Raw genomic sequence first — 21,922 nt, forward strand, 5'->3', positions numbered from 1 at the left:
TTTCCTTTCTTCATCAAGCATGGTAAGCCCAATGTCTTCAGCTCATGGTACAGTAGTCCCTCCTTGTCTCTGATTTTGCTTTCTATAGTTTCAGTTACCAGTGGTCACCTATGTCCCCAAAATATTAAATGTAACATTCCAGAAATAAGCAATTTATAAGTTTTAAATTGTGTGCCATTTGGAGTAGCATGATGAAATTTCATGCTGTTCTACTCTGTCCTACCTGGGATGTGAATTATCCCCTTTTCTGGCATAGCCACACTATATATGATACCTGTACATTCGTCACTTGGCAGCTGTCTTGGTTATCAATACTGTCACAGTATTGCAGAGCTTATATTCAAGTAAACCTTTATTTTATGTAATAATGGCCCCAGAACGTAAGAGTAGTGATGCCAGCAAGTTGGCTATGCCAAAGAGAAGCCGTAAGATCCTTCCTTTAATTATCATCTCACATCATCATGAGATGCAATAAGATATTTGGGAGGAAACATCACATTCACAAAACTTTCATTATTGTTATAATTGTCATCTTTTTCTGTTAGTTTTTGTTGTTTTCTTACTGTGACTAATTTATAAATTAAATGTTATCATAGCTATGTATCAATAGGAAAAAGCATATAGAGGGTTGAGTACCAACCATGGTTTCAGGAATCCACTGGGGATCTTGGAATATATCTTCCATGGATAAGGGGGAATCACTGTACTTAAAAAAAGGTTTTAATTTCTTTTTAGAGGTTAAGGAAGAAATGAACCTTTATTTTTTAAAATATTTTATTAGTTGTTGATGGACCTTTATTTTATTAATTTGTATGTGGTGCTGAGGATTGAACCCAGTGCCTCACACAGGCTAGGCAAGTATTCTACCGCTGAACTACAACCTCAGCCCAAAAAATAAACTTTTAATTCAAAGAAAGTATTTTAATATATAATTGCTTTATACTTACCAGAATATATACACACATATATATACACTAAATATATATACATATACACACACACACATATATGTATATATATGTGTGTGTGTGTGTGTGTGTGTGTGTGTGTGTGTGTGCAGGAAGAGGCACACAAGGCAAAGGAGCCATGAAACCTTTTCAGAGCGAGACGGGATTGATGCTTAGATTCCTTCTGGAGCCAGTATATTGTTTCAGGCTTGCTTTTCCCGCTTTCTCATTTTTAGTGTTTATTTAGATTTCCTTTTTAACCTTTCTCATTGTTCTGAAAGTACAGGATATGACATGAATCAGTTACTAGAATGGACCTCTATTATTTCCGTGAACAGAATAGAAATATCCAGGCTATTCCAAACCTTGAAGAGATAGTCAAAAGCAGACAATGCTCTCAGCTGATGCAGGTTTTACTCTTTGGAACCCACCCGGTGGCTTCTGGATCAAAAGTAAAATGAACCCCCAACAGGAGGGACAAGAGTTCTGTGGTGGACTCAAATGAGACTCTGTTATTATTGTAAACCCTGCTGCTCTGACATGAATCCTTTTGCCGACTGGGTGCTGGTCTGAGGAATGGTGCAATACTGACGCTGCTGTCAGTGCATGCACATCCTCTGCATGGTTCTTAAAGCCTTGGGGACACTGGCACCAGAGGAAGTCTTAAAAATAGTCCATGTCAAATTATCCAACAACAGACAAAGAGCCCTGCTGGGCTAAAACGGAGAGGGTTTTATATTATAACAGCACTGAATGGCTAAATCAGTTCTCTTAGAAGCAACAATCAATCCTCAGAAATCTCATTGTGTGGTTGTTTTTTCCTTTGCTGTAACACTTTTTTAAAAAAATTTATTTTTATTGTAAACAAATGGGATACATGTAGTTTCTCTGGTTGTACATGAAGTAGAGGCATACCATTTGTGTAATCATACATTTACCTAGGGTAATAGTTTTTGATTCATTCTGTTATTTTATTTCTTTTCCCCACCCCTCTTTCCCCTCTATACAGTCCCTCCTTCCTCCATTCTTGCCCCCCTCCCACCCCCCATTATATGTCATCATCCACTTATCAGCGAGATTTGCTGTAACACTTTTTGAACAAAACTTGGATAACTTTAGATGTCACATATAGATTAATAGCCCTGTTTCCATCAGGCATTTTCAAACTTCCCTCATCCCCCAGTTCTGCCTTCCCTTCAGTTTTTTTTTTTTGGTACCGAGGATTGAAATAAGGGTACTTGACCACTGAGCCACACCCCCAGGCCTATTTTGTATTTTCTTTTTTTTTTTTTTAAATTTATTTTTATTGTAAACAAGTGGGATACATGTTGTTTCTGTTTGTACATGGAGTCAAGGCATTTGCGTAATCATACATTTACAAAGGGTAATGGTGTTTGATTCATTCTGTTATTTTTTTCCTTCCCCCCACCCCTCCCACCCCTCTTTTCCCTCTGTACAGTCCCTCTTTCCTCCATTCTTGCCCCCCTCCCACCCCCCATTATGTGTCATCATCCACTAATCAGCGAGATCATCCGTCCTTTGGATTTTTGAGATTGGCTTATCTCACTTAGCATGATATTCTCCAGTTTCATCCATTTGCCTGCAAATGCCATAATTTTATTATTCTTTATAGCTAATATTCCATTGTATATATATACCACAGTTTCTTCATCCATTCATCAATTGAAGGGCATCTAGGTTGGTTCCATAGTCTGGCTATTGTGAATTGAGCAGCTATGAACATTGATGTGGCTGTATCTCTGTAGTATGCTGATTTTAAGTCCTTTGGGTATAGGCCAAGGAGTGGGATAGCTGGGTCAAATGGTAGGTCCATTCCAAGTTTTCTAAGGAATCTCTACACTGCTTTCCAGAGTGGCTGCACTAATTTGCAGTCCCACCAGCAATGTATGAGTGTACCTTTCTCCCCACATCCTCTCCAACACCTATTGTTGCTTGTATACTTGATAATCACCATTCTAATTGGGGTGAGATGGAATCTTAGTGTAGTTTTGATTTGCATTTCTCTTATTACTAAAGATGGTGAACATTTTGAAAGCTGTTTTTGATATGTAAGATAACCAGTAAAGTCACTGTCTCAGCTGCTTGGCAGGTACTTTCAGGAGCAATCTATGTTTGTGGGGGAAGAGCTGCTGTCCTTCAATGACTGTTAAAGGTCCTTCAAAGTTTTTTTTTATTTATCTGACATAAAACCCTCCAGAGAAACTCAGCCTTCTGAGTTGCTGAAAGAAACCTATTCAAAACACTCAGTCATTCTGATTCATTCTTTTTGGGTGACCTAGGGTAAATTTTGCTCACCATAATAGTGAATTCTCTATCCAGAGGCATTCATGGCTGCCATTTTTATGAACATGTAATATATGACCTTGAACTCAGGAATGTGCCCCCCTCTATACATGATGATGAGTCTTTCCTAATATGTGTTTCTCTTGATTGCTTGTGGTATTTTTTTTTTTTGGGGGGGGGGATTGAACCCAGGGGCACTTTACCACTGAGCTACATCCCCAGTCCTTTTTACTTATTCTTTTTATTTTGAGACAGAGTCTTGCTAAATTGCAGAGGCTAGCCTCAAACTTTTCAATCCTCCTAACTCAGCCTCCTGAGTTGCTGAGTTACAGGCATGCGCCATCATGCCCAGTTAAGTTCCTTGCTTTCTTTGTTCAGGAGGCATTACTTTTGAGAATTATCTCTTATGCTTTCCTTACTGAAAGCAATGGACTTCCTTTCTCTATCTTTCTCTCTGTCTCTCTTGATACTGGGAATTGAACCCAAGGGCGTTTTATCACTAAGCTACGTGCCAGTCCTTTTTTTTTTATATTTTTTATTTTGAGTCAGGGTCTCTCTAAACTGCTGAGATCCTCTTGCCTCAGCCTTCTGAGTTGTTAGGATATACTACCACACCGGCCTGGTTCCTCTCTTTACTCTCTTATCTCCTGATCAAGTTTATTGACTCTGTGCTCACCAAGGGGTGAGCCCAGTGTTTGGTCACAATTAGTCTGGGCCTCAAGAAGCTTGGGTTCTAGCAGGTGTGGTGGTGCAGAGCTATAATCCCAGGATTGCAAGTTTGAAAGCCTCAAAGCATTAGTGAGACCTTGTCTTTAAAAAAAAAAAAAAAAAAGTAAGCTTGGATTCCAGTCTTCACTCCTGTGACATTGGGCACATCTTTTTACTAGCTGGACTTAAGTACTTCACTTTCCAAAGCAAGAAACATGAATCCCCCAGCAGTTCTGTGTAACAGTACAGGAAGATGAAGAGCTAGCAGACTCTTTGGAATGAGTTGACTTCCTCTTATCTTAAAGAGTGTTATCCACTTTGGAGATCATCTCAAGTGGACTCATTCCCAGTCCTAGGAAAGTAGAGAGGGTAACCAACCACACAGAGAGCAAAACAAAAGTGGAGCACCAATCCCATACCTTTCATTACCTGAGCCCTCTTCTCGGACTTCACCCTACCTTTTTCATTATTGCAGACACCAGGTGATTTCTGAATCAGGGCCTTTAGGATGGGGCTATGAAGGACCTCAGGCAGTTCAGTTGAGGTTATCGCTATTCTCAGGTCAAAAACCACATTACCATCACAAGTGTCTCTTGCTTTGTATATTTATTCTCTTTTATCTCTTATAATTGTATTCCCAATTCTCCAATTTCCAATTTTGCTCTAATTACTTTCCCTCCATAGGCAACCATTCTAAAATATTTCAGGTATATCTATCATAGATAGGTGTTCTAGCAGAAGGTGATGTCATGTAGGCACATATTTTAAATATACACAATCTATTTTATGCTTTCCTCATGCAGCACTGGGTTTTCGAGATCTAACTATATTGTTAAGGCCATGCTTGTACATGCCATGTCACATTTGAAATACCCACTCTCCCAGTGAGGTGCAGCAGATTGCCTCCAACTCTCCACCTCTCCACCTCTGGAAATAATGCTGTAATGAACACTCAGCATAGAGAAACGCCTAAGCTTCCCTATAGGAGTGCACTTGCTGAGCACCTGGCATACAACACAGAGGATTAAATTTGCCCCAGTAGTGGATGATGGCTTTCCAGAAGAGCCTCAATGGCTGTAGGGCCTTTGTACACCTAGTTCCTCAGTATGGAATAATTGTCCCCTAGGTCTTTAAAGGACTTTCTCCTGCTCATCAGCAAGGTCTCAGTTCAAATATCACTGCCTCAGAGAGGCCTTTCCAATTTCCCTGTTATTCCCACAACTTTTCCTCCCCATTCTTATTTTTCTAACATTTGTTGAATCATAGCACTTTTAACAATTTGAAGTGATTTGTGATCACCGATTATGTCTTCCATCCACGAGAGCAGAGAACACTGTCCTGTTCACTAGGCATCTAGCATAGCCCTAGCATAGCCCTAGCATATGGTAGGCTCTCAAAAAATATTGAATAAATGAATGAAATGAATAAATAACACTGTTATCCGATCGTTCATATCTCTACAGTTAGAAAAGCGGGGACATAACAGGGAGACAGGGAAGGATCTTTAGAAGGGCGGCATGGTCTGCCCTTGGCTCAGTTCTGCAAACCCATACACTTGGACCCACATTTCCGCAAACCCCCACCTGCCTGGGGCCTGGTGTAGACCGCGGTCAGTCCGCAGGGGGCGCCACGACGCGTCCCGGGAACGCTAAAACTACATTTCCCAGCATTCCGCGCGCCGCCAACCCACTTCCGGAATCCACGGGCAACATGGCGGCGTCCGAGGAGCACGATTCTCCTACTGAAGCGCCCCAGCCGGCGGTGGAGGAAGAAACGAAAACATTTAAGGACCTGGTGAGAATGGGCGATGCCGGCATCTCTCGTACTGCTGGCGCTAGGTTCAAGCAGGCAGCGGTTACCTTAGATCCCGGCCAGTAGCGTACACAAGCATCTCGGGGCCTAGGTTAGATTTCGCCGCAGAATTTCAGAAGCTCGGCGTCCGACCGCGCTCCCTCGGCTCTCAGGTTTGGTGGTGGGAGGACTGAGAGCCCCTGTTTACCTTCTCCACTTTAGGGGACCGGAGTTCGTTTTTTGCCCAGGAGGTTGTATCTGCATCGGGTTTTTTATGGGTGGACTCCGGAGTCTTGTGGATCAATCAGATTTTAATTTTGATCCAGTCACTTACTGTGCCACACGTTGTACGTGTAAATTGGGGAAAATATTAGTACTTACCTTGAAGAATTGTGATAATTAAATAAGGCACTATACGAAAACACTTGGCTTTGTCCTCGTTAAGTGGAAAACATTCGTTAAGTTGTGACAATATCTGTGTTTGGAAGAGTTCAGAGCTTCTGTTGAGGTGCATGATAAATTCTTGTTAATTCAAATGTAAGAGACTTTACATGTCACCAGCAGAATAGCATTGTAAAGTCATTTAAAGAGAAGGGAGGTGAAGATGTGCTGTTTTTCGCTAAGGTATATTTTTCTGAATTCTAAGGGTGTGACAGATGTGTTGTGTGAAGCTTGTGATCAGTTGGGATGGACCAAGCCCACTAAGATTCAGATTGAAGCTATTCCTTTGGCCTTACAAGGTAGGTAGAAGTTAAATATGTATCCTGGTATGATTCAGTGAAGTTATACCACTGTTGACAATGATTGCTTGCATATTTCAAATGAAATAAAGATATGGTTTCTAAAGAAGCAAAGTTTGGGTTTTTGAAGAAGTCATTTTCCAGTTTTGCCGAGTTTTCTTTTGTATTTAATAGTTGAAGGGATTTGTTCTCTGCTACAGATGTTGACTTTAAGAAAGAACCGGATTAAAATGTACTAATGAGAAACTTGTTAGAAATCATGAATCAATATATGCACACTTACATATAAGAACACCTGAAACATACAGTCATGTGTTGCTTAATGAAGGGGATATTTTCTGGAAAATGTGTTGTTAAATGTTTTTGTCTTGTGTGAACATCACAGAGTGCACTTGCACAAGTCAAGGTGGCATAGCCTATTGTACACCTAACCTCTTATGTGAGGTTTGTTGTTTTTTTATAAGTCACATGACAATATCTGTGTTTGGAGGCGTTCAAAGCTTTTGTTGTGAAATGTGCTTATTATTTTTGCAGAAGAATGGGTAAAGTGCTGGTTGACTACTAGTGGGAGTGAAACTAACAGGATGAACTTTAATAGGAACAGAAATAAAGTCCTAGATTCCCAAAGTGCTAACTTTACAGGATTAGAGTGGGTGGTAAAAAAGAGATCTGAGGTATTGATTAACTGAAGTTCATTACGATTCTCACAGAAAGTGAATATAATTTTGGCAACATTATCTTAAGGAGAGGGTAATGTTTTGGGGCTCCCTTATCCCTTTGAGAATCAAATAAAAGGAAAGATTTCCCCATTTAAAAAATATCATGTGTCCCCATAAAAAATCAAATATAAAATTTTGTATATAATTGCTGGGCATGGTAGAGCATGCCAGTAATCCCAGTGACTTGGAAGACTCAGGCAGGAGGACAGCCTCAGTGGTTTCAGGCCAGCCTTGGGAATTTAGTGGGAACCCCCACCCTCTTCCACTTCAAAATAAAATGTGCTGAGGATGTAGCTCAGTGGTAAACTGACCCTGGGTTCAATCCCTAGTACTGGAAAAAAATTTTTTTTTTTTTTTTTTATATATAATTTCAGCAAGTTTAAGACTTTTCTTTCTTCATCTTGAATTTCTCTTTCAAGAGTTCCAGATTAAGAACTGGTAAACTCTAGAGAGAAAATAGTGCCTTGTGCTGGTCGGAATACACACAAGACACTGTTTTTCTTAGGTCTGAAGACCACAGCTTTCAGGAATCAACTGAGGGGCAGTGAGTGTGGTATAGTATCAAGAACAGTCACAAATAGTTAAAGGAACTGAGTGTCTAAAGAAGAGAAGAGTAATGTTTTGGCTTTAATGTTTTGAAGAGCTGTCATGTAGAAAAGGGGTTAGGCTTTTTCGGTATAATTTCATGTGTTTCTTCCATAAGTAGTCACTATGGGTTATTTTATGTCAATGCTAAGCACTGGAAGTTAAGAATCTGCTTTTTTTCAGGAGTCTAATAAGGAGATAATTACAGATTTATTACAGGGTGAACAGGGATATTGAAAAGGTACATTCAAAATGTACCTTGGGTACTGGATGCAGTTGTGCATGCCTGTAATCCCAGCTACTCAGGAGGCTGAGGCAGGAGGATCACAACTTTGAGACCAGCCTGGGCAATTTAGTGAGATGCTATCTTAGAGAGAGAGAGACAGACAGACACTGACTGACTGTGGGATATAGCTCAGTGGTAAAACTTGCCCATTATGCACAAGGTCCTGGCCCTGGATTCAATTTCAGTACTGGGGCAGGGGGTGGGGGGAGCTCTAGGGGAGTAGTTCAATTTCACTGGAATGGATTAGAGAAAATTGTTTCATTTTAGTTTTTGTCAGGGGAGATTGGGAAGACCTTTGAGTTGAACCTTGAAGACTGAATTTAGAAGTATTTAGACATTTAGCTATGTCAGGAGTGGACTTTCTAGTCATAGGGGAATAACAAGAAAAAAGCCAAGGAGGCTGTAAAATGGGCACGTATGGAGGTTTGTAAGCACTTTCACAATAGTGTGGTGAAGAAGTTTAGTAAAGTGAATGGGGCCAGATTATGAAAGACTCAAATGCTGGGTAAAGAGTTTGATCTTTGGGGTAAATTTTTTTTTTTTTTTTTGCGGTGCCGGGGGTTGAACCCAGGGCCTTGTGCTTGCGAGGCAAGCACTCTACCAGCTGAGCTATAGCCCCAGCCCAAGAGTTTGATCTTTGTTCCTTAGGCAGTGGAGTTCCTCTGGAGGTTGTTTTTAGCACTATGAAATCTTTAGAGATGTACTCTTAGAAAATTGATATCATAACTGTGTAAAATTATTTGGAAATAAACTAGAGTTTGGAAGACCAATTAAGAGGTTATTGCAATAATTTTGACAATAATGGGTAGGTTTGTGGTAGTGAGAATGAAAAAGAGAAGATGATAGAAAAAGAATCCTCATGATTTTACAGCCAGTTTGGGCAAATGAAAGGAAAGGTAGGGAAATTGGAGATTATTGCAAAGTGTCTAGGAGTGGGTTTAGGACATATATGTACCATTGATGTAGAAAGGAACATAAGAAGAAAAATAATTTCAGCAAAGTTGAGTTCAGTTGGAAATAATTGATTTCAGATATCAGGGGAATAGAGTGATGCACAGTTGTAAGGAACAGAGTCATATTCAGGTTGCCTGAGAGAAAAGGGGTTCACAGAAGGATGCTTTCTAGATAACTGCTTTCTTAACTGTGGGTACAATCACAAAACAACATGAACAACTGGGTAGGGGCCATTGCTCAATAGGAAGCATTCCCATTAGGCATTGTTTTTGTGCACAGCTACCTCAAGGGGCTGCAGCCAGCCAAAGGTAGTGGTCTTGACTTGGGAGTTAATTTCTCAATGGCATAAGTGGTGAAAACAAAGAGTGGCAACCTATTCTTAAAGAATTACTTTTGACATTCTCAGAATGAGCAATATATGGTGTGTATTGTTAAGCTCCTTGACTCATCCTTATGCCATTAGGCCTAGACTTTATCTTCCTGCAGAATAACATTGTCAAAACTTGTAGATGGCTTATGAATTTCCTTTTTAGCCTCATTCTTCCTTTCCCCTGTAATACTCTGTGTTCAGCCATGTTGTATTTCTCACTCTTCCTTTGTATGCTACGTTCTTTAAAACCCCATCTTTCCTCATTCAGGATTATCCTTCCTTCCCTTTGTTGATCACATCCAGGTATAACTCACTCAGTACCTCTATTGACCTGACTGTTCCAGGCATTGAATTACTTCTTCCTTTGCATTCTCACTGTATTTTGTAGGGTCTTGTATTAAAGCTCTTATCACATTATGATGTATTTATGTATTTGTCTCACCTTTGGATTTTGAGCTTGTCTAGGACAGGGACCATGTCTTTTCTATTTAGTCACCCTCCTTTGTTCTGTAATTAATCATGTAATTACAGATTGAGTGACTACTCAATTGTAGAAAATATGGAAAGAACACCGAGGGGATTTCCTTGTATTAGGTATGTTCTTTGTCTTCTAGGTCGTGATATCATCGGGCTGGCAGAAACTGGCTCTGGAAAAACAGGGGCCTTTGCTTTGCCCATTCTGAATGCTCTGCTAGAGACGCCCCAGCGTTTGTTTGCCCTCGTGCTCACTCCCACTCGGGAGTTGGCCTTTCAGATCTCAGAGCAGTTTGAAGCTCTGGGGTCCTCTATTGGAGTGCAGAGTGGTAAGTATCTGCGAGGAAGGGAGTGCTGCAGTGTCATCACAGGTGGAGAATGAGTGTAACAAGAGAGTAGAAGAAAATGTTATTGCGAATTATTGACCTAAGGAGCTGTTGTTGTGTTTTAGCTTTGGGAAAAGTATTAGTAATGAGGGAAGAACAAATATAAGTAGAAATCTAACATTGACTTTAAGAGATATTTAGTAGACTGTGGAAGAAACTAAGGATCTCTTTTCTAAGTTCTTTTTATTTCTGTAGCTGTGATTGTAGGTGGAATTGATTCAATGTCCCAGTCTTTGGCCCTGGCTAAAAAACCACATATAGTAATAGGTGAGTAATTGGCAAAGGTAAAAGACACTGGCAGGGATAAATTGGAAAAAATCTATCTGTTGGGTGGAAAGACTTTGAGGAACAGATTTTTGTAATTGTGTTTAGTTTTTTAATTTCTTAATTTTTTTGGTGGTTGTGGTAAGGGGAGGTCACTTTCTTTTTGTTCTTGTTTGAAAACATTGCCCTTTTCCCTCAACCTTTCTTGGTAGCAACTCCTGGCCGACTGATTGACCACTTGGAAAATACAAAAGGTTTCAATTTAAGAGCTCTCAAATACCTGGTCATGGATGAAGCAGACCGAATATTGAATATGGATTTTGAGACAGAGGTGAATTTTCAGTTTCTTTCCTCTTTATAGAGCATCTCAAGCTCTCTGTTTCAAAATTTGGTTCCTTGCCCCCACTTGTGCAGCTTCAGCATCCCTCTGCCCTTTTTCCATTCTTGGTGTTCGTCACATCCTTCCTGCCTCCAGTACCTTCTTTTTTTAGAAAATAGTTCGATTTTCACTTCAGAGATGAGAAGTGTCAAAACCAGAGTTTCTTTTCCCCATTTTATTTGATTTAGATCTCTCCTGTAAAGCTTGAAATGTCTTCATTTTCTTTGATGACCCACTCAACATAGTGGGTCATCAAGTCTACAAACTTAAACTTTTCTTTAAGAGAGTTTCTAATCTACCAACTTAAACTCTTCTTTTCTCTGCAATTTCCACAATCCCAGAGTGCCGGGGACTTGAACCCGGGTCTCCAGCATGAGAGTCAGGCACTCTACGAGATGGGCTATGTGGCCTGCATCTTCTTTTCTCTGAATAGCATTATTTTTTGAAAACATTTGGTATGATATGAAATTAGCAAATAGTCAATAAATTCTAGCTAAATTGAATGTTGAGTCCCAGATCTCCACAGTGATACATTTAGCTTCTTAGTCTCCACCTCCTTCACTATTTGGAGGATTTGCCAGTGTTCAGTCTAAATGTCAGTTTGGCAACTTCTCTTTATACTTCAGGTTGACAAGATCCTCAAAGTGATCCCCCGAGATCGGAAAACGTTTCTCTTCTCTGCTACCATGACCAAAAAGGTGAAATTTGCTTGGACATATGTTTTCCTCTTTATAAGAATTGATACAAGGGGCTGGGGAGATAGCTCAGTCGGTAGAGTGCTTGCCTTGTAAGCACAAGGTCCTGGGTTCGATCCCCAGCACCAAAAAAAAAAAAAAAAAAAAAAAAGACAATAGTAAAAACATGTAAAAGAAAAAACAGAGTGTTTATGAATTAGTGTACTATGCTAGCTTCCCTTTCTCTAGGTGCAAAAACTTCAGCGAGCAGCTCTGAAGAATCCTGTGAAATGTGCTGTTTCCTCTAAATACCAGACAGTTGAAAAATTACAGCAGTATTACCTTTTTATTCCCTCTAAATTCAAGGTAAAGTGTTTACTTTGATCATTCCTGTCTCGCCCTTACCCCTCTCCTCACAAAAACATCTGAAAATGTGCCAACTCTTGATAAGCTGAGAGCTGTGGTACAGGGTGGAGTCCCCTCTGTTTGTCGTAGAGTGTATGTTGTACTTACATTTGTCACAGATAAGTTAAACATTTCAGGGATTCACAATATAGTAAATCACAATGAATTCCTGGTGTAATGAGATAATTCTTTCCCAGCTCCATCTTTGAGGTAATTTTTACTTTATTATGTGCATTTTTTGTAAAAGCTGCCCCAAATTTTGTGCTTTAATGTAAGAACTTTTCCTGGTTGCTGAGTGTAGCTCTCCTTTTGCTTGACCTCAGGCTATATTGGGGATCTGTGGTTCATAAAGAACATAGTACTGATTAAAAAATGCAGAGCTAGCAACTGGTTGTCTGGATAATTGAGAAACTTTTAGGCTTAGTCTGTCCTTAATGAATATGCCAGGCCAACCTTTTTTCCAGATTCAATTACATATATTGTTTTGGGTTTGTAACTTAGGATACCTACCTGGTTTATATTCTAAATGAATTGGCTGGAAACTCCTTTATGATATTCTGCAGCACGTGTAATAATACTCAGAGAACAGCTTTGCTACTCCGAAATCTTGGATTTACTGCTATCCCCCTCCATGGACAGATGAGTCAGGTAAGGATTCTTTGGCATCACTGATGGCATAAGAAGGATAAACCTTATAATAATGGATTTATACGATAAGGACATACAGTAATTGTTCTAATTTTATGGGCTTTGAAGTGTTGCTCTGGATGCTTACTTTCCTCTCTCAGGATAACAATAAGGCTCAAATTAGAATATTTTATTGGTAGTTGTCTGGTTTGCAAGCTATTTGAGTTGATTTATTCAGCCTTAGTGGTAATAGTGATTCTCTGGTGTCTAAAGACACTTAATAAATTATTTTCCAATTATTTTTCTGTCATGTTAAACAATCCCTATTTTGTGTTACTATTTGTAGCCTATGTCTTAAATATTTTTTGTTGCTTCTGTATTTCTGTTTTAATCTGCAAAGCCTCATTCTGAACTTAGCAGGGAAAATTTTTTTAAAAAATTTTATTGCTTAGTTTTTGTATTTAGTGTGTCTGTTTTGTATGTCTTATGTATCTTATATTCCAAGCTTCCTTTGTTTTATCAGATTAAAATTTTGTTTATTTCTTTTTCATTATCTCAGAGCAAGCGCCTAGGATCCCTTAATAAGTTTAAGGCTAAGGCTCGGTCCATTCTTCTGGCAACTGATGTTGCAAGCAGAGGTTTGGACATACCTCATGTGGATGTAGTGGTCAACTTTGACATTCCAACTCATTCCAAGGTGAGTCCTATTGCTGAGTTGACTTTAATTCTCAAAATTTATTTTTTTTCTGTCCATTTTTTTTTTTTAATATTTTTTTAGTTATAGACAGACACAGTATCTTTATTTATTTATTTTTATGTGATGCTGTGGACCGAACCCAGTCCCTCACATGTGAGAGGCAAGTTCTCCACCACTCCACCCCATCCTCTTTTCATGTTTTTTATTGGTGCATGATAGCTGTACATATTGATACGATTTTTTGTTACATATTTGTACATGCACACAATATAACAATATAATTTGGCTAGCATTACTCCTCAGCACTTCCTCCCTCCCTCCCTCCTCCTACCTCCTGGTCCTTTTCCTCTACTGATCTTCCTTTGATTTTCATGAGATCCAAAGTTTATTTCTTTTTTTTTTTTTTTTTTTTTTTTGCGGTGCTGGGGATTGAACCCAGGACCTTGTGCATGCAAGGCAAGCACGCTACCAACTGAGCTATATCCCCAGCCCCAAAGTTTATTTCTTAAATAATAAATTTCTGTGTTTCCTTCGTTATGATGTAGGGTTTTTGTTGTTGTTGTTGTTGGGTTTTTTTTGTTTTTTGTTTTTTGTTTTTTTTGTTCTGAATAGTTAAGAATCAAAAACCCTAGATTTTTTTTTTTTTTTCCAGTATCAGGGAACGAACCCAGGGCCTTGTACTTGCAAGGCAAGCACTCTACCAACTGAGCTATCTCCCCAGCCCTTTTTTTTTGGATTGGGTTTTGGATCCAGGAGCACTTTGCCACTGAACTACACCCCCAGTCATTTTTAATTTTTTTTTTTTTTTTTTTTTTGAGACAGGGTCTTGCTGAATTGCTTAGGGCCTTTGTTAAGTTGCTGAGGCTAGCCTTGAACTTGTAATCCTGTTCCTGCTTCAGCCTCCCAAGTTGCTAGGATTAGTGGTGTGCACCACTGCACCTGGCCAAAAGCTCTTGATGTATTAATTTTTATCATCTTGCACATGCCTATGAATGTCATATTAATAAATGAGATTGAAGGTTGCTAAGGAGAGTTATTAGGTGCTCATAGAGAGGGCAGATGCAGCATATTGCTAATCTATGTCAGTCTCATTTCTTTTTTTTTTTTTGATGTGTGTGTGTGGTGTGTGTGGTACTGAGGATCGAACTTGAATCGAACTTGTTCTACCACTTAGTTACACCCCAGCTCTCAATCTCTTTTTTTTTTAGAAATGACAACTTTTCATTCTTCTTAGTGTCTTAGTTTCTTAATGTTGGCACCATTAACATTTTGGGCCAGTGAATTCTTTGTTGTGGGGCTTGTTCTTTGCATATAGTATGCCTAACATTCCTGGTCTCTGTTTGCTAGACAGCAGTATTGCACAGTCTTCCAGTTATGACAAGAGAAATGTTTCCAGACATTACCAAATGTCCCCTGGGGATGGAAGAGTCACCCAGGTTGAATTTTTTTTTTTTTAATTTAATCTCTTAACTTTGTATTTAACTGATGTAGATAAGATGCTGTCTCATTTGATTTTCACAATACAAGTTTGGATGTGCATTTCTATTCCTGTTTTATAGATAGAAACCAAGCTTCAGACAGGTAGGTGATTTGCAGAGTAGCTGGTGGGTGGTTAAGACCTCCTTATCCAGTGTTGCTTTTCTTTGTACTACATCACTATAACCATGCAGATATTCTTTGTAGACTTGTCTATGAAAGGAAGGAAAGTATTATGTCAGTTTTGAATTGCAAGAAAAATGAAGAAGATAAAGTAGATTTGTTTCAACTAATTATCCAAGCCATTTTCTTCATGTTCTAATATGAATCTGTTTTTTCAAAGGTTTGCAGTAAGACTTTATATATGTAGCTTCTTACTCATAATCCATATAATTTGAATTTATTTAACTATGTTCCAGGATTACATCCATCGTGTAGGTCGAACGGCTAGAGCTGGGCGCTCTGGAAAGGCAATTACTTTTGTCACACAGTAAGTAAATCATTTTTGGAGCACAGCAAAATAAAAAGTGTAGAGACAAGAGCAGAATACCAAAAGAGCTTCAAAGAGCCAGAGTGACTTGGAACCTGGCTCTATCATTTATGGTACTATTGCTTAAACTTCCTCCTTGTGGTTTTTGTATTTCTAAAATGGAAGTAATAATACTGACCTAGCAGGGTTTTGGTGAAAAGTAGCTATGTAAAAGATCTAGTATAGTATTTGGTTTATAGAAGTACAATAAGCAGCATGTGTTATTTCTTCCAGCAGCTAGAACTAGGGAGCAATGACTTTTCCCTGTATTCAGAAAGAATTAGAATAACTATGTCTGATCTTGATGAAAAAGGAACAAATTTTTATGTACTCAAGCCTATTCTGTAAGTAAAGAATACCTTGGGTGATTTTCTCATGGACCATGCACAAAGATTACACTTAACCAGTATGTAGAAAGAGAAAAAAATATGTTTAATAGTGTTTAAAACTGTGACTCATGTTGTATCCTATGATATAATAGCATATTGTTTGGGAATAGCCAAGACATTTGCATTATCAGCCAACAAAAGCCATGCCAATTTTCCTTCCTCAGGTATGATGTGGAACTCTTTCAGCGCATCGAACACTTAATTGGGAAGAAACTGCCTGTTTTTCCAACCCAAGATGATGAGGTTATGATGCTGACAGAACGAGTGACTGAAGCCCAAAGATTTGCCCGAATGGTGTGCATCTTACTGTTTTTCACCAGCCTCCCTGAAAATGATAGTAACTATGTCAGATGTTTATTGTATTAATCCTAATAATAATCTGCATGAGCTGGGCATTAATTTTATTCCAAATTAAGATGGGCAAGCACAGAGATGGTAGAAAATTGTCTTTAGACCACATGATTGAATCAGGATTTGTTTGGATTTAATCTGACCAGGGTTACCACATTCCTAGCCACTACTCATGTCTCACATCTGGCAAAAAAAACCATCAGACTTGGGATCAGAAGACCTAGTTGTTGACTGTGAGCTTAAGACATTTTGCTTAGCTTCTCAGAATCAGTTCCTCACCTGTAAATTGAGAGTAACACTTGCCTTGAATACTTAAGGTATTTTATGAACACCAGGCAAACTACTATAAACTACATAAATACCAGTAGCTGTAGTAGCAGTAGTAGTGATAATGAGAAGGTTATAGAAAATTCTAGTGCTGTCTTTTTGCTGGAATTGTAGTTTGAGGTATTTAGCCATGATTAGAATTTATCTATGTATATGAGTAGCATTTTTCTATTTGAATAAGTATAGATCCATGTGATCATCTTTTTATTCCCACTTCCACCTTCCTGCCCGCCAGGTGATCACTTCTTAATTACTGTAAAGAATTCCATCGCACATATGTAACCTGATTTACATGGATGGATGTAACTTTTTCTATTTCTATTTTAGCTAGTACTATATTGCACATCCTAGTATGTATAGTATTGCATACTTGTCCTGTTTTCTGAGAATAAATTCCTAGAAGTGGAATTCTTCTGCTTAGGAGTACATGCTGCTAAAATTTGAATTAATATGGGATGCTAGATTGCCCCCAAGAAAAGCTGCAGCAGGTTTTATGATCAGTGATGATATTTGTCAATACTAGTTATTACCCTTCACAAAACTTTGTCAATCTGCTGTGTGAAAATTGTAGCTTATTATTTTAATTTTTGTGGTTTGATTATTGAGAAGATTAAAAATTTTGGCATATTTGGAGTTGGGTCTTACTCTTGCTAGTTTCAGGTTTGGGGAATTACTCAGTATTTGAAGTATGGGACTAGTGACAGTAATTAATTTTCATTTGCATTCTTTCTGTTTTCCTTTAGGAGTTAAGGGAACATGGAGAAAAGAAGAAACGCAAGCGAGAAGATGTTGGAGATAATGATGATACAGAGGGTGCTATTGGTGTCAGGAACAAGGTGGCTGGAGGGAAAATGAAGAAACGGAAAGGCCGTTAACCACTTTATAAAGACTTGAGTTCTCCTCTCTGTTTGTAAAATGGGATCGCAGAAAAGAGTGAAACTCCTCCTTAGAGTTCCTCAGACTGAGATCTGTCCAAATTATGTTTAGAAGCTGTTCAGCTAATGCAGTGCTCATTCCCCTCTGAGTGTTGGGGTGTCATTGCTGCAGGATAATTTTTACAGTGCTGGTTGGCGATACTCTGCTCTTCAGCTTTGATTCCTTACTCACGATGAGAGGGGATGTGCTCTTCTGTGACTTCACACAGACTTTTCGACTGCAAGTCAAGGACTGGGTTAATGAAGTATACAACTTAAAACTGTAAAGGGAGGAGGCTGGGATGTCTATAAGTGAGATTAAGACGTTGGAGCTTGTACTTCATTACACCCAATGTGAAACAATAAATTTAAATGTTATTTTTATTTTTTTATTTTATTTTTTCGGTACTGGGAATTGAGCCCAAGGTCACTTTACCCCTGAGTTACATCCCCAGTCTCATTTATTTATTTATTCGCTCTTTTAAATTTTGAGACAGGTTCTCACTAAGTTGCTGAGGGCCTCGCTAAATTGCTGAGGCTGACTTTGAAGTTGTGATTCTCTTGCCCAAGCTATGGGATTACAGTTGTATACCACCTCATCGGCTCTGCCTCAGCCTCTGAGTTCCTGGGATTACAGATATGCACCACCACACCCAGCTACATATTACTTTTAAAAGATTCAAACTCCTTGACACGTTGATGTTAAAGGGCTTTATAGATTTAAGTAAGATCTTGCTAATAGGTAAGAATCTGACAGTAGTGGTTATATTAGCAGATTCATTGGTTGTCCTTATTTTAAGGTATACGTATTATAATATGACTGAAAAAAAATCAAAGGAAAAATATGATGATGGCTTCGATAGGAAAGGAGGTCCTGCTTTGAAAGGAAAGGAGGTTGGTTTTTTGGGGGAATGGAACAAAGTTCATCAGTAAGACTGCAGAAGTCTTTATATCCCTAAATAGATTCACTTCCCTGGTTCCCTGAATTAAGCAAGTGATTAGAAAGACTGGTTTCTTACTTAGAGTTTTACCCCAGATGCTGAAAGTAAATCAGGACACATCAGAAATAGGTTAGGCCAGGCATGGTGGTGCACGCCTGTAATCCTAGCAGCTCGGGAGACAGGCAGAAGGACTGTCTCTCAAAAGAGCTGGGAATAGAGCTCCATGGTTCAGTTTCCAGTATGAAAAAAAGGGTAATTCTAAGTGATTTCACGTACTTGTAATTGGTACCTATTCTTTTGTCCCCATCTGCTGGGCAGTTGGTTTCAGATGTAGAGCTGGGTCCTTTGTTCCTGAGAGGAAGTAGACAGGTGGGGAGTGGAGGGTTCCTGGAAATTAGAAACAACTTTGAACTTTCCAGTCATGAAGAGCCTTGTGTTCTGAGGGCTTTTTACACATCCATGATGCCTAGTAAATTTTGTTGACTGTATCATTTTTTTTGGAGTGTATGTGGTGTGGCAGAGCCAGAGCTAAGAGATTCTGAAGAATCACTGTGATGGATTAAGATTGAAAATGAAATTTGGAAATTGAGAAGCTTTTGAAAATGAAGTTTGGGAGTTGATAAACTTTCTGTGTGCATTTGAAGCAAAAGGTTGTATCCCAAAGGTTGTATGTCTTGAAGTATCTGGAGAGAAAATTAGATGGTCATGGTTGACCAGTGGTATGTTGTTCACTACAGGAATATCATTAAAATATAGGGAAGGATGCTTTTTTTGCCACAAATGTTTCCTGAGAGGGTGTGCCTGTGGATAAGTCATTTGTAATGAATAGAAGTATAGCCTACAACTTATTTTGCTGTTTAGTTTGCTTTAAATTTCATAATATTCATTATGGTGCATTTGACTGAAGAGTCAAGACATGATAAGAAAAAGGGAAAGGAGAAAAGAAGAAAAGGAGGGGCAAATAATTGAGAGAGGCCATCCTTGTGACCCTTAGGAGTTGTATTTACCACTTGAGGCTAATTCTCCAATAATATTGAATTTTCATGTTGGGCTTTGTGTAGCAACTTTATCTCTAATGGTTGATGGTTGCTGTTTCAACTCTGGAGGATTGCAGAATCATGTTGAAATTGAATTGAGATAGCACTGGAGAGTAAGGAGAGATTGGAATTATTCTGGAGGATGTCTGAACTTTCTTAACAGGCAATGTGCTCTAACTGGGGTCTGTGGAGCCCAAAGATATATACATATTTTGGAGGAAACTAAAAAAATTAAAAACCTTAACTCTAGGACTGGGAATGTAGCTCAGTGGTAGCCTTGCCTAGCATGCCTGAGGCCCTGGGCTCAGTCCCCAGCCCTGCAAAAACAAACAACACCACACTGCTCTAAACCTTAACTTTTGTCTCTAAGTATATACATAAAAATTGTGTTTTTCTTGAACGGGAATAGGACACAAATGGAAGAAATGTGGAGCATGTGTCTTCAGGCTTATTAATAGGTCGAGAGTTAAGATTAGAGTCCCAAACAGAAGAAACAGGGATGCCATTGTGAAGGGCAACAGCCACAGAAATAAAAGAGACCCATTAGTGAGAAAGAGGATTGTGGATTTATTCCACTTATCAGACATTTCTTATGCTCTTTTGTCCTCTCAGGCAAGGTTGTAAGGTCTTGCACTTGAAATCCACTGGGCATAATGGTGGACTCCTGTAACTTCAGCTACCTCAAAGGCTAAAGTAGGAGGATCACAAGATTAGGGCAGCCTGGGCAATTTAGCAAGACCCTGTCTCAAAAAAAAAAAAAAAAAAAAAAGGCCAGGGATGTAGCTCAGTGGTAGAGTACCCTGGGTTCAATCCCTCATACCTTAAATAAACAACAACAAAAATAAAAACAGTAGAGGTATTCAGAAATGGTAGGATGGTAGAAACAAAGAAGACATGTAAAATATTCTCTTCAATGAAAATGCAAATTGCCTTTGCAGTCAAAATAGCAGTGGTTCTAGATTTAATAATTTCTTAGTTTTGCATTCCTCATTTAAGAAAATGAACTTCCAAACAATCCTGCCCCCCATTGTGAACAAACATACCTAACTTTTGTGACTCAATGAAGGACTATCTTGCAGTAATCATCTAATGCCAGCCTAGAGAAAAATTTCCTCTTATTTTTCATCTGAATTTTAAAGCCAGTTTATGTTGTATTCATGGTATCCAGTTGACATAAAAATAACTTCACAACACTAACTTGATGGTGTTACTTCCTCTATGAAGAGCTGAAAGAATGAAAGAAGCATCTCTGTCTTAGGAAGAGCCCCAGGATCCCAGTGACAGGTTCAGTCAAGTAGGCTTAGAGCAGGCCCAGAATTTCAGGGTGCTCTGAGGGAATTCCAATTGTTGCTAAGAGGGATCTGTATTCACCTGGATTGTGTTTTTTTCTCAGTGTCTCAAACATGCAGTGAATAACCCAGAACTTGGCTGGCTCTTCAGGCAGGGGACATCTGGCTTGCAGCCAGAGTGCTTTTCAGGTAGCTCCCTGCCTGCGGAGATCTCCACCAACCAAAATCACAGACTCCTTTTATCCCAGGTTCCTCAGATCCCTGGGAAATGGGACCAGAAAGGGCCATAGGCTGTGGTATTGGTTTCAGAAGATGAAGGAATCCGAGTTACAAAAGCAGGTAACAAAACATCAAGAAAGTGTGGCCCTAAAACTCAATGAGAATATACAAGAAAGTTCTAATCCACATAGTTCTTAAGGTGAAATTTAGCCCCAGGCAGATAATAAGTCAGAATATGAGTCACCCCTCTTTCATTGGAATGACAAGGGACCTAGAGTATGGCACTAGAGATTCAAGGGTTACCCACACCTACATTCCTTTTTATGCCTCGCCTGTCTCAGGAATGCACTAAAACTATAGCTAAAAATAACTGCAGAAACTTGAGGTCTGGGAAATAGCAGCAAACAGTTACACCTTGAGTACAGAGCTGATTTATGCCAAATGCAAAGGATACAGGAAGAGAATGGGCTCAACTGGAGGCCATAATCTCTAGGCCATGGGTCCTGAGAACTTTATATTCTTGGAGCTTTATATTCTTGTCTGCTTACAGCCATCTCTTCATCTGATACCTTCCAAAAATGAAAGGATGTCTTGTCACTGTGGCCCTCCAATAACCTGCCACTGCCATTAGTGGGTGGAAGGATTAGGAAGGGCGAAGGAACGCAACAGATTGGGAAAAGTGTTAGTCAATGATTCCCTCTATTGCTATGTGACCTTTTTCAAGTTACTGAGTTTCTCTGAACCTTGACTTTTCTCACTTGTTATTCAGGAAATAAGACCATCTATCCTATCTATCTTGCAGATTCTTGAACATAGTTGAAAAATTCTCTTTTCTCCCTCTTCCCCTTTCAGTGCCATATCCTTGCTTCCATGCCAAGTACTATGTAGACAGTACTGAAGAAAAGGTCAGGTGTCTGCTGAACTCAGTCTTAGCACGGTATTGTGATTATGCTTGCTTACAGGCCAGGGACGTGGCTTATTAATGGATGTAACTTCAACATCTTACAGGGCTCAACACACATGGATGTTTAGAATCTGTCATTTTCTGAAACTCTTTATGAGTCAGAAACTTTACATGTACTGTCTCTAGTTCTCTGAACAAATCTGAAAGAGGAATATTGTTCCCATTATGCACTGTGG

The 21,922-nt window shown here is 39.1% G+C and overlaps 1 protein-coding gene across 1 annotated transcript; it reads left to right on the forward strand.

Moving 5' to 3' along the window:
- Window positions 1–5,654: 5,654 nt before the first annotated feature.
- On the forward strand, window positions 5,655–20,062 carry Ddx47 (DEAD-box helicase 47). Its single transcript, XM_047551550.1, has 12 exons — window positions 5,655–5,753; window positions 6,397–6,490; window positions 10,019–10,207; window positions 10,460–10,531; window positions 10,741–10,859; window positions 11,534–11,605; window positions 11,831–11,947; window positions 12,488–12,634; window positions 13,173–13,310; window positions 15,206–15,276; window positions 15,869–15,998; window positions 17,126–20,062. The coding sequence occupies exons 1-12, from the start codon at window positions 5,670–5,672 to the stop codon at window positions 17,255–17,257; spliced, it is 1,365 nt and encodes a 454-aa protein (XP_047407506.1). The 5' UTR covers window positions 5,655–5,669; the 3' UTR covers window positions 17,258–20,062.
- Window positions 20,063–21,922: the final 1,860 nt, after the last annotated feature.

Source organism: Sciurus carolinensis, chromosome 4 (assembly GCF_902686445.1).
Source record: "Sciurus carolinensis chromosome 4, mSciCar1.2, whole genome shotgun sequence".
NCBI lineage: Eukaryota > Metazoa > Chordata > Mammalia > Rodentia > Sciuridae > Sciurus > Sciurus carolinensis.

What these genes read in the sequence shown, in the direction of transcription:
- Ddx47 (XM_047551550.1), top strand. Translation starts at nt 5,670, where the DNA reads ATGGCGGCGTCCGAGGAGCACGATTCTCCTACTGAAGCGCCCCAGCCG. An exon ending in ATATGGATTTTGAGACAGAG is followed by an intron (nt 10,860 to 11,533) that starts GTGAATTTTCAG and finishes TTTATACTTCAG; the next exon opens with GTTGACAAGATCCTCAAAGT. An exon ending in CTGCTACCATGACCAAAAAG is followed by an intron (nt 11,606 to 11,830) that starts GTGAAATTTGCT and finishes CCCTTTCTCTAG; the next exon opens with GTGCAAAAACTTCAGCGAGC.